This window comes from Penicillium expansum, assembly GCF_000769745.1.
Source record: "Penicillium expansum strain MD-8 chromosome Unknown contig294, whole genome shotgun sequence".
NCBI classification, from domain to species: Eukaryota; Fungi; Ascomycota; class Eurotiomycetes; order Eurotiales; family Aspergillaceae; genus Penicillium; species Penicillium expansum.
In genome coordinates this window covers 1-15,351 of record NW_015971224.1, presented here as the reverse complement: position 1 = coordinate 15,351, position 15,351 = coordinate 1, and the positions used below count along the sequence as shown (strand labels likewise).

The following is a 15,351-nucleotide window of genomic DNA, read 5'->3' as shown; positions in this document are numbered from 1 at the left end:
ATGTCGAGCAAGGGCAAGTAAAATCGACTATGTATAGCCTTTGATCCTTTGAGGCCCTAAACCCTTCCTGGTTGGATAGACAAGCGTTTCGGTAGGCGCCCGTTTCACGTATTTTTGGCAAGGGCAAAGGGTGCAGGACAAAGGGCGCGTAAAAGTAGTTGAAGAAGATGCTTGACTTTGAAATCAGGTAGCAAATTCAAAGAATATAAGGGATCCAGGAAGATCAACACTTTTGCGCGCGACAAGACGTCATCACCCCGAGAATCTTGGAACCCGCAACACCGCCATATTTAAATGTGGCGCATTATTTTGGATCATCACCGCCACAAATTACCTTAGTCACCCGATCACCACCTTGGGCAGCTCCGATGATTGCTCTGCTTCCCAACGCCTCATTCAACTCTTTTCTCTTACTTGATTGGAACCTTGACTACCTTCGCATACTGCACATAATCCTGAGATTAGTCTCTACCCCATCCTATTCAACGTATCCACACAGCCCTGGGTTGGTCTTCTACCCTCCCTGGAAGCTGCTCCCTCCACCGCGTTGCTTGCTTATTTCGACCGTTTGCGCTGTCGGATTGAGTGGGCAGTTATTTCTAAGCCACCAAGGTCTTGAAATGCCAGCGCCTACCTACCGATATGATCGAAACAAATATGCGGTTAGAAGATTGTGAGTGCCTGGTTGTTGATCGATCGGAATGACGACAGGCTGCTGACCGAGGCCGGTGGGCCGTTGCTAACAGGGCTGGATGATTTGTGTGTCCGTTTCATTATCAACCTTCCGCGCGAGGAGCTTGAGTCGGTCGAACGGATATGTTTCCAAGTCGAAGAGGCACAATGGTTCTACGAAGACTTCATCCGTCCGCTTGACCCAGCGCTACCCTCAATGAACTTAAAGACATTTGCCATGCGCATTTTCCAGCATTGCCCGCTTATGTCTTCATGGTCTCATTACCATCATGTGGCTGCCTTCCAAGAATTCCTTGATTACAAGACACGCGTGCCGGTCCGTGGTGCGATCATGTTGAACCAAGAAATGGATGAAGTTGTTCTGGTCAAAGGTTGGAAGAAGGGTGCCAACTGGAGTTTTCCCCGTGGTAAAATCAACAAGGGCGAAAAGGATCTTGATTGTGCTATTCGTGAGGTCTACGAAGAGACTGGGTTCGATGTTCGGGAGGCCAACTTGGTTAAAAACGACGACGATGTCAAATATATTGAGATTACGATGAGAGAGCAGCACATGCGGCTCTATGTATTTCGAGGTGTGCTCCGTGATACTTACTTTGAGCCGCGCACCAGAAAGGAAATCAGCAAGATCGAGTGGTACAAGCTTTCAGAGCTGCCGACCCTGAAGAAAAATAAACAGCATGATGAAGGACTCGCAGTCGCAAATGCGAACAAGTTCTACATGGTTGCCCCGTTTCTCAGCCCACTAAAGAAGTGGATCGCGCAGCAGAAGAAGCTTGATGCGAGAGCCCAGCATGGTACAAATCAGGTCTCACAGGCCGAGGGATATCTTTCTATGGATGAAAATGGCCATACCAATGGAACTCCGGGCATGTCCCTCGCGGAAATGGCTACTCCAAGTGATCTCCCTGAGGTGACATCAGCGCAAGATGCTTCAGATCACCTCAAACGCCTTTTGAAGATCGGCGCCGTACCGGTGCAAAGTCATACACCAGGCCTCGAGTCAGGTCGGGCCTCTGCCGTTGACCCGTCTAAGGCGAGTGGGCTCCTTGCCTTATTGCAGCGTGGATGTCAAGAGACATTCCCTCAGGAGTCTCTCAGTAATCCCATGGCGCCATCTAATACATCTCAGTCAAACATCCAATCTGCAGAACAACGGCCTCATTTGGGCCCGAATTTCTTCCCCGGCTTCCCTCAGCAGCAACAGAACATGGGTCCGTCTCCTTTCATGCGGCAGAACTCGACACCATTTCACACCATCCCATCTCAACCTCATATCCAGCACTCCCAGAATGGCCCACAGGTTCTTCCTGGCAGTGCATTCCCAACTACTGGGCATAATTGGTATCCTAAACCCCACGCGATACCACAATTCCCTCAAACAACCACAATGTCTCAATATCAGCACCACAACCAGCCGCCTATGGCCCCTGGTGTTCTGAACCCAAGCAATATGCCCGCGCCGTTTCAACGAACAGGAGACCCTGAGTTCTCTGAATCCGCTCAGTTATCTCAAACCCGGGGCCCTGTCGTCCCTCCGGCGAGCAAGCTACCTCCACCGAAGCTCACAAGCCATTCCCTGGCACTCTTGGAAGCCTTCAAGGTTAAGACTCCCAAGGGTCCGGGTCCAGCGACGTTGGTGGCTCCCATGCAGGGTTCTTCCCACGTGCGTAAGACGTCTCAGCATCAGGATAGTCTTTTGGGTTTGCTCAAAGGTCCTCAAACTGCCCGTGTTTCTGAACCAGCGGAATTGTTAGGTAAGCCTGTTGTGTCCTCTGCGGCCCGTTCAGAGAAACAAATCCTTCAGCGTCCTCGTGATCAATACAATCAGCCCATGCATCAGGCTGGTGCAGCGAAGAGACTTCCAGGAGCAGGTCAGACATCGGCCACCGTGTCTGGGCCATTGAACATGCCACAGTTCGAGACATCTGCCAAACCGCACAAGTCGAGCACCGGAACAAACCGAAAGAACTATGTGAACAGGCGAGAGCAACCTCAGCCACAGCAGCTATCCTCGCCCATTACTATTCTCTCGCGACCTCAATCTGCCAAACGAGAGGTATCCTCGTCGAGGCCCGTTGCACAAGCAACCCAGGTTCTGCCTGCGAAGATGCCCGAGGCGCCTGAGCCTATCCGGAATTTCCAACCGCAGATTCTGCGTCGATCTGAAAACCCTGGATATGAAGCATTGATGGCGACAACCCCTCAAGCAGAAGCTATTGAACGCAAATTGAGTTTGCCGGGCGTCGATCCCCAGGGCCTGGCCGCACAGGGCAACTTTGACCGTCGACCAAGTCAAACTGCTGAGCAGAAGGCTTCGCTTTTGTCTCTTTTTAGCAAGGCACCTGTGTCCCCATCGCCCGTTCTTGCGACCCCGTTCGACTCCCGAGCGGTCAACCAGCAGCCGGCAGCATACTCAGGGTTCGTCAGCCCAATGTCATCCCGCAACCGTCCGAGCAGCGGAGATTCTATCTCTCGTCACGGTACGCCATCCAATGGTGGCGCACGAACCACTGGTCAACAGGTCTCCTCGCCGAGCAACAAGGCGTTCTTGCTTGGGTTCTTGGAGGGTGTGGCTAAGGGCAATAAGTAGCCCCGTGGTCGGCTGATTACGAGGTTCCCCAGGTGGCTTTTCAATAGCCCCTAACTAGGCAGATGCGACATACATAGCAATAGTGTAATATTGGAACCCATTATTCTTACAACGCAATACTTATAGCTTCTAGACGTCATTTCAATAATACACCATACCTAGGTATGTAGCTATACAACATACATACTTGATTTCCTCTGCCGGGTGAGGCTTTCCTATCTTAGCTCAGAGTCAGGCCCAGATCATACCCAAAGAAGCACTTTACCCCACAATACTATTTGCCTATGTTGTACGTTTTTAAAATCTAAAGTTATTTTATAAATTGAGCCTTTTCCCGCCTTTTCCCGCCGTTTATCTATAAACCTGAGATAAGCAACAAAATATCTATAAAACAAAGACATTTGAAAACACATTTAAAAACATATCATAAGGCAAACGCGGCCGACTGGTATTATACATAGTAATTATAAAGTGAGGCCGTGCCCAGGTGGCATACTTAGCTTAGTCGCCCGGAGGGGTTAGCGTTGAAACCCCATGCTAATTACTTGGAATTAACTGGGATTCTCAACGAAAAGAGCGATGATCTATGCGTAAGCATCAGCTAGGCACCCTTCGATTTTATCGTTCTTTCCAAACGTCCAGCTGGTCCGTTGACCTCGTCCGGTTCGTCCGTTCTCATTTGGCTTTATCTTGAAGCTCGACACTTTTTCTTCTTGAGCCCATTCCTTGTAACAGCGGCTTTCGGACCTGTCAACCGCGTTTCTCTTTTCTATAACATTAAAATACTAGCTCTTTCTAGTGAACTGTCCTCCTATTCATCTATTTACTACGCACCAATAGCAGAAAAAATGTCATCGAAGACCCAGCTCCCGACCGTACCGCCAACCATGCGTGCCTGGGTACGCCGGCGGCGCGGTCCTGCTTGTAGCACGCTGGAGCTGGTCACCAACTATCCAACGCCCGACGTGCCCACGGGCTTGTCGCCCGATGTCCTAATCCGCGTGTCAAACGTGGCACTACAGTACAGTACTGAGATGACAATGAAGATGCTGCCTATACTGCCTTTCACCAGCCCGTGGATCCCAGAGATTGAGCTTTCCGGCGTGGTAGTAGCGGCTGGCGGGCGTGCACCGGCGGAGGTGCGCGATCCGGGCTCACATGTCGTTGCCTTTCAGAACATTCCCAGCGCCATACTCATGGGCCACGGCGTTCTGGCAGAATATGTGCGACTGCCTGGCTGCCAGGTCTCACGTATCGATGATGGTATTGATATGGCGTCGGCCTCGGGAATCATCGGGTCCGGTAGCACCGCGTTCAAGATGATTCGTACAGCAGGTGTGCGCGAGGGGCACACGGTGCTCGTGAATGGGGCTAGCGGGTCGGTTGGTTCGGTGGTCGTGCAGCTGTGCAAGCTGCGTGGCGCAAAGGTGGTCGGCGTGGCCAGCGGAGGCAACGAGCCTATGGTTCGCGATCTGGGCGTAGATGAGGTAGGCACAGTTGCCAACGTTGCGTAAGAAAATGACTAATATATAAATAGTTCATCGACTACCGTGAACATGAACCGCTGCCAGCCTACCTAGCACATCAGTATGGCGATAAGCCGTTTGACTTTATACTTGACTGCGTCGGCACCCAAGCACTCTTTGTCAACTCCCCAGCTTATCTTAAGCCTGAGGGAGCTGTTATAAATATCGGCATGCTCGAGGGCATGTTTGTGACAGCCGGGAATATGCTGCTCAACAGCTGGCTGCCCACCTGGCTGGGCGGCGTGCAGCGTCGCTATATAATGTTCAGCACGCCCCCTACGTGTGATGACTCAGTCTACCTAGCACGCCTAATCGAGGAAGGCCGCTTACGTATCCCTGTCGATTCTGTCTTCGAGATGAAGGATGCTATACGCGCCTATGAGCGCATCGCCACAAAGCGTGCGCGTGGCAAGGTTGTGGTCAAGGTGCATGATGACTAGTCCGCAGGCACGTCGAGGACGTATAGAGGGGCTTATTTACGAAGATTGATCCGATTTGGTTTGTGTGTTGCTCGGCCCACCGTGGACTCGAGCGGACGCGTATCTCATCTATTGTGTCGGACTATGTCCTTGTATAGCGAGCGCGGCTCTAAGAATTGTCTAAGAATTCTGGTAAAAAGCACCCGATAGGCTGACACATGACAACTATGATACACACTTGAGATTCTATACAAAATAAGGATCGCATAGTGTCTATTGGATAGTACTAGTTACTAGTATATACAGAATTGTTTCATATCAGAGGAAATCAGGTACATACAACATACCAATGTCGGAGTCTTTCTTTCTGCCACATTCTACCGCCCAACGTCATCGGACGCTTTGTAAAGAAATAGATTAACTCACATTGGCTCCGCTACACCAACTCAACCATGATGCGCCCGCGCCCCTCGGGTTGTAACCGCTGTCTGGCCCGCAGTAGGCTATTCTCTACTACAGCACAGCGTACCGAACAGAGCCAAAATGCCCCCTTCCCACCAACGGCAGGGTACAGCCGACTCACAAACCGCGGACTAATCTCCATCACCGGCACCGACAGCACAACCTTCCTCCAGGGCCTGATGACCCAGAACATGCTAGTGGCCAACGACCCGACCCGAAGCATTCGACGCACAGGCGCATATACCGCATTCCTCAATTCACAAGGCCGAGTCCTGAACGATGCCTTCATTTACCCGCTCCCCGGCGCAGACGCCCAGGGTGCCGAGTCCGGCTGGCTAGTGGAGGTAGACAAGGACCAGGTCCCGGTTCTGCTGAAGCACCTCAAGAAACACAAGCTGCGCGCGAAGCTCAAGCTCCGCGCTCTGGAGGAAGGCGAGCGCACAATCTGGTCCTCCTGGAAGAACCACGCCGAGCCGCAACGATGGGCTGCATACAGTCTGGAGTCGGAATCTTCGTCGCCCTTCTCACCCACCTCCGGAATTGCCGGTTGCATTGACACACGTGCTCCGGGATTCGGATCCCGCATTATCACACCCGGCTCGGATGGTCTGCGCACCTACTTCCCGGATGAGGCGCAGGTTGCTGGGGCCGAGGTCCAGCTGGACTCATACACTGTCCGTCGCATTCTGCACGGTGTTGCAGAGGGCCAGGCGGAGGTTATTAGTGGATCGGCTTTGCCTCTGCAGTGTAATATGGATATGGCTCGTGGCATCGATTTCCGCAAGGGCTGTTATGTTGGTCAGGAATTGACGATTCGTACTCACCACCGCGGCGTTACGCGGAAGCGTCTTTTACCCGTTCAGCTTTATGATTTGGGTCAGGGTGGGGAAAATGCCCCGGATACCCTCACATATGACCCATCTTTCCAACTGACTTTGCCTTCTGGTGAAGCGGATATTGTTAAGGCTGGTACCACTACTCGCCGGAACCGCAGCGCGGGGACTTTCCTTCATGGCATTGGCAATATTGGACTTGCGCTGTGCCGTCTTGAGGTTATGACTGATGTTGCGCTTATGGGTGAAGCTCCTGCTCGTCCTCATGAACACCACTTCAAGCTATCTTGGGCTCCGGAAGTCGAGCTGCCTAATGAGGTCGGCGTACGTGCTTTCGTTCCGCCTTGGCTTAGAGATTTCATCTCCGGTGGCAAAGAGGAGAAACCCGCTCCCCGTGATCCTGAAGGAGATGGTGAACGGGCACGGGAATTTGTCGAGCAATTAGAGGAAGAGGAAGAGGAAGCCGAAGCGCACCGAGACTAAGTGTCTAATCACTACTCATGTATAATATAACACAACACAAAATGATATGATGTAAATAGCTCTTGTATCTCTATTCAACTCAACATTGCAAATACAACGTGCTCTGGGGTATCTTTTGAATCTAAATACAATGGTAGAATTAGGCTGGACCTTTTCGAAAATGCAGAAATGAAGCTAGCTTCTGTGAAGCGCGAGAGCTAGATGCCTTTCGCTGCCGCTGCTTCTGCTGCGTCTGCAGCCTCATCTTCTCGTATCAGCTCTTCCTCGAGGGCTTTACGCTCCTTCTCACGCTGTGCGTTCTTCAACCGCATCATCATCACTTCCTGTAGACTAGGCGCAGCTGGAGCCTTAGTAGATGCATTGAATGACGTTGCACTCGGGGCAGCTGCCGCAGCAGATGCAGAACCGAATGAGCCAAATGAGGGCGCTTTGTCGGATACAGGGGCTGTTTTCAAGCCCTGGAAGCTGAATGATGGTTTAGGAGGCTTGCTGGAAGTATCGATAGAGGGCCCTGGTGGTGTCTGTGCGGGCTCAGCCTGGACAGGCTTGGATGATATATCAGGACCTAGATCAGGTTGGCTGCCGGACGCCCAGAAGACAGACTCGATGAGACCCCATTCGCCATCTTGACCAGCATGTTGACGAAGTTTCTTCTCGCTATCAAGAACAGCAGTGTGAGCGCTCACAATAGACGTGAAAACAACCACGCCCGTGGCAACAGTCTTCTTCTCCTTGTTCTCCCCGATCCGCTGCCGTTTATCTTTGAGCGCAAAGGTATTCTCAATCTTCCCGAAAGGCTTGAACAGCACCGACAACTGCTCAATATCAATTTCCAGCCCACGCCCCTCCCGCACCCAGCGCACTTTCACCGCACGCTCGAGCTCAGGGACCTGCGCGCCACCACCCTCCTTCGAGCGATCCACGCGCTGGTTACTCCGATCCGCCGCCTTTCGGGCCTCCTCTTCCTGCTGCTGAATCTTCTTATTTTCATCCTCAAGCTCCTTCTTGGCCTTATCCTCAGCCTCGCGTCGTCTCCGCCGCCCATCCTCCGCAATCCTGTCAATCTCCCGCTGCAGCTTCTCTTCCGCATCCGCATCCCCATCCGCAGCCCAGGATCTCTTGACACCCTGTTTGACACCAGCGCCGCCCATTTCGGCAGCGCCTGCCCTCTCCCGCGCTTCGAGGTCTTCGCGCATCTTCCGTTTTGCCGCTCCCATCATGTCCCGCTCGCGCTGTTTGCGCATCCGCGCTTCCCGCGCATTGTCGTATAGCTGTCGCACGGATGTGTCGGAGAGGACATCGTAGGCAATCTGGAGGAAATGGAATTTGTCGATGTCTGCTGCGGTGGGGTTTTTGATCTTGTCTGGGTGGTACTTTAGTGCGGTGCGTCGGTATGCGCGGCGGATCTCGGTTTCGGTGGCTGCTGGTTGGATGTCTAGCAGAGCGTAAAAATCTTGATTTGAGGCGGCGTGCGCCTTGAGATCGTCGTTTGGCATCTTGGTGGTTTATGCGACAATGTCGCCTGAGAGGGTTGCGGAGATGAAGTGGAGGGTTTGATGTTGTGGTTTTCGACTCTGTGGTTGCTGGGTAATGGAGTAGGGCAATGCAGAGCACAGTGATGGCCCCGAGAGAAAAAAAAAACCTAACTCCGAACCCTTGAAAATTGAGGTTGTTTTTGAGATGGAAATTTGTAGGTTCAACTTCGGAGCTTGGGCGGTGGATCAGTTTCGCCTCAGGCCGCCAACTGGTATATTATGGGAACTATGAGATCCAAAAAGGAAAGTTATCAGAAAATCTATTCTTTACTATACTAAATTTGCCAAGTTATTTAGTGCTTAAAATTTTGTCTAGCTTTTGCCTTGGTTATAAAAACTAAGTCTCATTGTTATTGTGACCAATATTGTAGGACCAACCTTGGAAGGTCGATATGTATAATCCGGGCACGTGTGCAGCTTAAAGTTCTACTCTCTACTCTCTATCGGTAGATGGCAGCCTTTTCGTCCCAAACCATGACCCTTTTGAGTCCATTGGCAAGATGACAAACACATCACCATCCAAACCTGGTGTTACACCTCCAACCAAGCTTCAATTAGCCCTAGCATTGGCTGTTGTCAGGCGAAAGCCACCAGGCCAAAGCGTGAAAGGTTTGGCGAACATGCAGTTTCTATAGACCCAGATCATTTTATTATTGACTATTCATTCTAGAATACATTTTGCAGATTCGACAGTTCATTAAAAAGACCAAAGATTTGGACCAAGTTGAGGCGACAGAGAAGTTCTTCGATAGCGTCTCCTTCTGGCAACAAGCGTACGAACGGTCCGAGGAAGGACAGAGCAAGCTGCAAGATCATGTCCATGAGCTGAACCAGCGTATTGAAGTCCTTCTTGCCAAAGTGCGTGTCAAAGTCAGTGCAAATGACTATGAGAACTTGCCGGCAAACAAACGCAAGGCGCCTGCTGTTGGCAAGCATTCGAATGGCTCAAATATGGCTAGGAAACGCACAAAGCTACCAAAGAGCATGCAGAAAAGCATCCCATTGATGGATGATGACGATAGTTCAGGAGAAGAAGATGGTCCTTTATTCCCCTCTCATAGACCAGCAATGATGATAACTAACGTTATTACAGGCTTGTGTCTCAACAGGCAGTTGCATACCGTCCAAAAAGCTCTGCAAAGAAAGGCAAACGGCAGTTCCGAGACCAATTCTTTATCTCTTGAGGCAGTGATCCTCTGCAAATCTGCAGAGCAGAGACTGATCCAAACGACCCAGAACAAGACAAGCATGACAGAGGAGGAACCTTCCCAAACCGAGCAGCCCAATATGCCGGATACAGATGCTGTTATGAATGGAGTGACAGTTGCTTTCCATCTCACACACAAAGCGTTGCACAAAATGGTCGGGACTGAGAATGGCAGACAGCACCAAGGTCAGGTCATTTACTACTTAGTAGGTCTGTTCGAATCAACCATGACAGCACTCACTCTGCATTGCACTGCAATATCTAGGCAAAACGCAATCGCCAAAAACACCAAATTCGGTAGAGACCCAAAGTCCGCCACGCAATCTGACGAACAAAACAAAAATACAAAAGAGAAGAGCTCACCTACTAAGAATGAGATAATCTCTCGCCTCGCAGACTTGCTCTGCACGATGGCACTCTCCCTCAATCTAACTCGTATTGAAGACCAAGAAGTAATGGAAGGGTATCTCTATCTTGTCCTTGATCGCATGGGCAAAATGCTAGCTCTCCACGTGTTCCATGACTTGCGATTGCCAATGGGAATCTGCCCTGGAATGACATTCCCGGATGGACTGGAAGCAATGACTGACGAGGGTCTGATGCCAAACGAGGCCCAACTCGAAGCCAAGTATCTCATTCGACTTCTGGATAAAATGCTTAATGCTGAATCCCGTCAATCGCCCCTCGAGGGATCGGCTACTCGTCATTTTGTCGCGAATGCGAGAGATCGTCTACAGAAGACTCTCCTCCGGGCTGTATTCGGACCTGATGATCACTTGTTTCGGGAGGGTCTGCGGCGTCCGCGTACTCCGCCTCCTCAGATAGTTGATGGTCAGCATATGGATCAGGAGAAGTTCCCGGATTGGATTACACAGGAGCTGTGGCGGATCGTTGGTTGGGATGTGTTGAGAACTGCGCTTGCTCCGACCTGACGCCCTGGGTCATGGAATTTGTGCTCCTGGTACTAACTATCTTTTACATTTGTCCCCCATTATTGCCTTATACCCTAGTTGTTATTGAGATGATTATATCCGCAGACCAGTATAAGGATATTTTTGCTAGATAGTATATGTGCTTATTCAAGTTTCAAAATGCGAGCAGCATTGCCACCCAGAACAGCAGCCACAGCATCTTGTTCCCCCTCGAAAGTGGCATCAATAGCCTTATAGTTGGTCGTCACACTGATCCATTCCTTCTCACCCTCATTCAGAGGCGGGAAGAATGGATGGTCGGTACCTGTGAAATGTATTAGCATGTCCCAATCATACCAACAATGGAACTATATAACATACCAAACATCAGACGATCAGTACCTCCCCCAGCAGCAACAGCTGCCTTAAGCCCAGCAGTCCCATAAACGACAGCGTCAAGGAAAATGTTTGTCTTCAAAATCTCCCAAATACTCCTCTGTGGGCCAGGAACATCACCGCCATTCTCCACGAACTTCCGTTCATGCATAATACAGCTCTCAATGCGCCCAGCCAAGAACGGCAAAGTGCCGCCCGAGTGCGCCAGCAATATCTGCAGCCGCGGGAACTTATCAAACACACGGGACAGCAGCATGCGAGTAACCGCAATGGTGGTCTCGAGCGGGAATCCAAGAGCCAAGGGGAGGACATGACCGTAGCGTTTTGTCACCTCAGCACCGCCAAACGCCTCATCAGGGAGACCGTAATGAGGATGCAAGAAAAGAAGGAACTGTGTTTCCTCCAGAGCAGCCCAAACCGGACCGAGCTGTTCATCATCGAGACCATTTCCCAGCCCGGAGGTCCCCATAATCACGCCACGGATATGAGGCAGGGTTTTAAGTCTTTTGATTTCATTAACGATGATATCCACGCTGGGAGCGCTCAGCGGTAAAGTCGCAAATGCAAACAAAGTCGACCTCCCCTGCAGAGGGAGGGCGCTGTCCGGGTCTGTGGACTTATTATTTTTGGCACAGGTCTCCTCTAGATCGTTGTTGATGCGCTCAGCCCATTGCTGGGCTTCGGCGGGTTCGAGGAAGTCCAGCCAGGGATTTGCGAGAGAGATCACGCTGCAGTCAATGCCGTGTTGTTGCATGAATGTTAGTTTGACATTAATGTCGGAGTAGGATGTGTCGACTGGACGGCCGCGCTCGTCGATTGGAATGGATGGGTCATCATCTGATGAGAGGATTATCAGGCGCGGTTCTCCGCTCGCTGGGTCGTGGATGTAGGGGACTGTTTTGCGAGCGCGGAGCATCGCCATGTACGATGGAGGGTATACATGGGTGTGGACGTCGACTACTAATGGACGAGACATATTTGGGATATGCAAGATAGAATTTTGGGAAAAGTAAGAAGAGAGGAATAGTCGAGATAGAGACAGGGGTTACCCAAGTGAGGGGAGAATATGTACTCCGTACTCCGTACACAGATAAGAGCTGTGAAGTGGGGATGCCCCTCTCTACCGAATGATGCGCGATGTTACAATTTCTTTATCTCTGATAACTCTGGTCTTTTGATGTTACGTATTTTGGAAAAAGGAATGCAATTTGAATGCGAACTGTGCTATCAGCTGATAGATGATGTGTACACAAGTTTCTCATTAGAAATGCCAAGACGCCTCAATATTCGGGCGTTATAATCCGATCTCATTGATTCATTGGTAACATGCATTGAATAGTCACTATAACAATTTCAGCGACCCAGTCACTCATAAAACATGAAATTGAACATACACTCTCGACCACCGATCACAGCTGGGGGCCAGACAGAGTGACAGGCTTCACGTTGGTGAAGTTGGGGATATCGGCAAACACCCCCGCACTGCCAGAGCTCTGCAGAGCAGCCTGCAGGGCCTCCTGACTCTCCCACTCAAGGGTGGCCATGATCAGATACTGAGACGGGGAGCCATCAAGTGCGGTAGGAAACTTGTTGACGCGCCAGCTGATCAGGCCGTAGCTCCCCCAGGTGCTTTGAACGAGTGGCATGTGAGTTTTGATGTAGTAGGACTCGTCAAACTTGATGTCGGCCTCGTTGGGATACATAACAATGGCACTGTACGTCATTTTGGCGGAAGGGGGGTTTGGTCGAACAAGGGAGAGGTGGTGTTTGTTGTATATTGGAAGTGGAGTGAAGGAAGAGAAAAAGAAAGCGAATGTTGGAATATGTACTCCCAATCGACCGGCTTAATAATAGGTGGAACCTTCCAAGATTGGAATCTTCAAGGTTGAAGTGGGCCGAGGAGTCCCGGGGCTTCCTCCTTTGCCTTATTCCTGCATGCGTTCCAGCCTTATCTCCGGGAGTCAGGAAATCAGGCTGTGCTTACCCTATAGAAAGCTAGCTATAGTAGGTGGAGATGCCATTTTTCATTTTTCTGAGTATCATCAATGGATGGTTTGGATATTTACTTCCTTCCTGTTTTGGCTGCAGACGACACTTTTGGACCTCACATGGACAGGTACATGCTTAGTAATCATATCACATCACCTGGGTAGTACCCGTGGACGGACCTCGGGACACCTGAGTGATTACATAAGAAAGTGCATTCAACTAACGTATTTCACTACCGAGCGGCCACTACCCCCGAGTGGCCACCCCAACCAAAACCTATCACATTCAATTACATTTATCTTAACCAAAACGCCATTAAATTAAATATACTAAAATCATCTATCTAGCTAGGCATCTATTAATTTTATGCCCTATTTCTCCACAACCACTACACTTTGGCGGGGCCCGCGTATGTGGTTGTAAACCCGGCGAAGGGCTTCTTCGTGGAGGGGGGGGAGGTGCTTCATCTGCCTCCACTAGCTCAGTAATCAATTGAGAAGCTTCTTGAACTGAGAGGCCTTCTTCAGCGGGTATCTGCTTCCGGGATCTAGTACGCTTTTGCTTCTGCTTCTTATTGGCGGCGCGTAATTCCTTATTTTCTTTAGCGAGTAGGATAGCACCTTGTATTGTAAGACGGAAGCCTTTCACAAGCTGGTTTAATGTACGATCTGACGGGCTAGGTAGACTTCGAGATCTTATACGAAGTAAAGCTTTGATTGATGAAGCCTGTCGACGTAGTTCTTTCTTTGTAAAGGGGGTTTTTAGTGTGAAATTCCGGCTCAATTCACTACCCCGGCTAGCTAGGGGGGTAGGGGTTCGAAGCTAAATATTAAGCTTTGAAATCACTCTCTCTGGTAAAAAAGGGACTAAACTGGCTGCTCCGAAGCTATTTTTAATTGTCTCTAATTTAAAAGCTTCAATTTATACGAGAGGGTACGCTTCGAGGAAATCAAGTTTGTTAATATGATTTATCCTAACCCGCATTTTTAATTTAACTAGCCGGCCGTATGTACGTTTTAATACCGTAAAACAGCCGATATTAAGAGGTTATAAAAGGTAAGAGGAGTGCGGAGGTATATATATTAGTATAATTTTATTTTCTTTATAGATTTCATCGAACCTCGGGGTTAAATAACTTCTGTAGCTGTTAAGTATTAAAAGCCGGTATACCCCCTTTATACGCGAAGAAGTAGTAGGAATAAAGAGCTTCTTAAGCTAATAAAGGCTGATTTTATCAGAAGTCTAGCCGTTAGGACTAACTTTAAAGCGCCAATCTACTAGGAGGCTGTTAAACCATGATTTAATAAAGACTTTGCCTTTAAAAATCATATATAGAGGAAGAGCCTATCTAGAAGCATTCGTACACTCAACCACCGTCACCCATTCATAATTTCTAGGTTATAAAACCGGCCTCCGACCGTAGTATTCACTCCTTATAATAACCTTCGCAGTCGCTGTTAACCCTATTGTAAAACCGGTCTCGTCAAAGTTATAAACGTCGTCCAGGTCAATTCCAAATTAAAGGATAGTTTTTTAAACAAGATTAAACCACTCCGTAATGATTTTAGGATCCTTACATTTCGCACTCTCGTAGTTATACCGTTTCGAGAATCGGGAGGAGAGGAGAGGACGTCGTTTCACAAATTTTATAACCCAATTTTGGCCGACCGAAAGAACTAGGGTAGTTCCACGCTTTTAAAGAAGAAGATCCGCCATTTCTCGTACCATAGAGGGCCGGGGGGCTACTCCACGTAGATCCATAGAGAGAATCCATTTTTTAAGAGATTGCTCTTCAGTTTCAGTTAATTTAGAGCAATTAGCGCGTGAAGTCGCGCGGTTTTGTATTCTATGAATTCGGCGGCGGAGAGTTGTACGCAGGACATTAAAAGTGCTTGCAGCAAGAGCAATAGAGCCGATATCTCTATTTTTAAAAGCCTGGATAGCTAATAAGATCCTACCCTCTTGCTCTATTGAATTTTTAGAGGATTGAGAGCGTATTGGTGGCATGGTGGGTGGTTGAAGAAGTAGGGATTAAATTAATTAACGCGTTTTGGTTGGGGTGGCCACTCGGGGGTAGTGGCCGCTCGGTAGTGAAATACGTTAACGTATTCGGTAAGCGAGCTGCGCGCGCAAGCCAGCTGCGCAGCCCAAAACACGTAGTAAAAGCGATAAATTACAACATGATATCGCAACAACGGTTGTGTATATGAACCTTTCCTTATAGGCTAATGCATTTTATATGATGTCTAGCTATTATATAGTCTTTATAGGAATTTAATAAATTTTTGATAGAGATATATATATTTC

General features: G+C 49.4%; 7 protein-coding genes across 7 annotated transcripts; 4 read left to right on the top strand and 3 right to left on the bottom strand.

Annotated features, from left to right (window-relative positions):
• Positions 1 to 657: 657 nt before the first annotated feature.
• PEX2_086610 (decapping enzyme complex catalytic subunit DCP2) lies at positions 658 to 3,283 on the top strand (the record flags this gene model as incomplete). Its single annotated transcript, XM_016745931.1, has 2 exons — positions 658 to 673; positions 747 to 3,283. The coding sequence occupies 2 exons, from the start codon at positions 658 to 660 to the stop codon at positions 3,281 to 3,283; spliced, it is 2,553 nt and encodes an 850-aa protein (XP_016601536.1).
• Positions 3,284 to 4,131: 848 nt separating this feature from the next.
• PEX2_086600 (NAD(P)-dependent alcohol dehydrogenase) lies at positions 4,132 to 5,249 on the top strand (the record flags this gene model as incomplete). Its single annotated transcript, XM_016745930.1, has 2 exons — positions 4,132 to 4,770; positions 4,821 to 5,249. The coding sequence occupies 2 exons, from the start codon at positions 4,132 to 4,134 to the stop codon at positions 5,247 to 5,249; spliced, it is 1,068 nt and encodes a 355-aa protein (XP_016601535.1).
• Positions 5,250 to 5,680: 431 nt separating this feature from the next.
• On the top strand, positions 5,681 to 7,006 carry PEX2_086590 (YgfZ/GcvT domain-containing protein; the record flags this gene model as incomplete). The annotated part of the gene is made up of 1 exon (XM_016745929.1): positions 5,681 to 7,006. One exon carries the CDS (start codon positions 5,681 to 5,683, stop codon positions 7,004 to 7,006), a length of 1,326 nt encoding a protein of 441 aa, XP_016601534.1.
• A 197-nt stretch (positions 7,007 to 7,203) lies between these two features.
• On the bottom strand, positions 7,204 to 8,502 carry PEX2_086580 (putative cell cycle control protein (Cwf23); the record flags this gene model as incomplete). The annotated part of the gene is made up of 1 exon (XM_016745928.1): positions 7,204 to 8,502. One exon carries the CDS (start codon positions 8,500 to 8,502, stop codon positions 7,204 to 7,206), a length of 1,299 nt encoding a protein of 432 aa, XP_016601533.1.
• Positions 8,503 to 9,041: 539 nt separating this feature from the next.
• On the top strand, positions 9,042 to 10,680 carry PEX2_086570 (uncharacterized protein; the record flags this gene model as incomplete). Its single annotated transcript, XM_016745927.1, has 3 exons — positions 9,042 to 9,150; positions 9,212 to 9,580; positions 9,635 to 10,680. 3 exons carry the CDS (start codon positions 9,042 to 9,044, stop codon positions 10,678 to 10,680), a joined length of 1,524 nt encoding a protein of 507 aa, XP_016601532.1.
• A 143-nt stretch (positions 10,681 to 10,823) lies between these two features.
• Positions 10,824 to 12,031, bottom strand: PEX2_086560 (amidohydrolase family protein; the record flags this gene model as incomplete). The annotated part of the gene is made up of 2 exons (XM_016745926.1): positions 10,824 to 10,984; positions 11,041 to 12,031. The coding sequence occupies 2 exons, from the start codon at positions 12,029 to 12,031 to the stop codon at positions 10,824 to 10,826; spliced, it is 1,152 nt and encodes a 383-aa protein (XP_016601531.1).
• Positions 12,032 to 12,464: 433 nt separating this feature from the next.
• Positions 12,465 to 12,779, bottom strand: PEX2_086550 (Dimeric alpha-beta barrel; the record flags this gene model as incomplete). The annotated part of the gene is made up of 1 exon (XM_016745925.1): positions 12,465 to 12,779. One exon carries the CDS (start codon positions 12,777 to 12,779, stop codon positions 12,465 to 12,467), a length of 315 nt encoding a protein of 104 aa, XP_016601530.1.
• Positions 12,780 to 15,351: the final 2,572 nt, after the last annotated feature.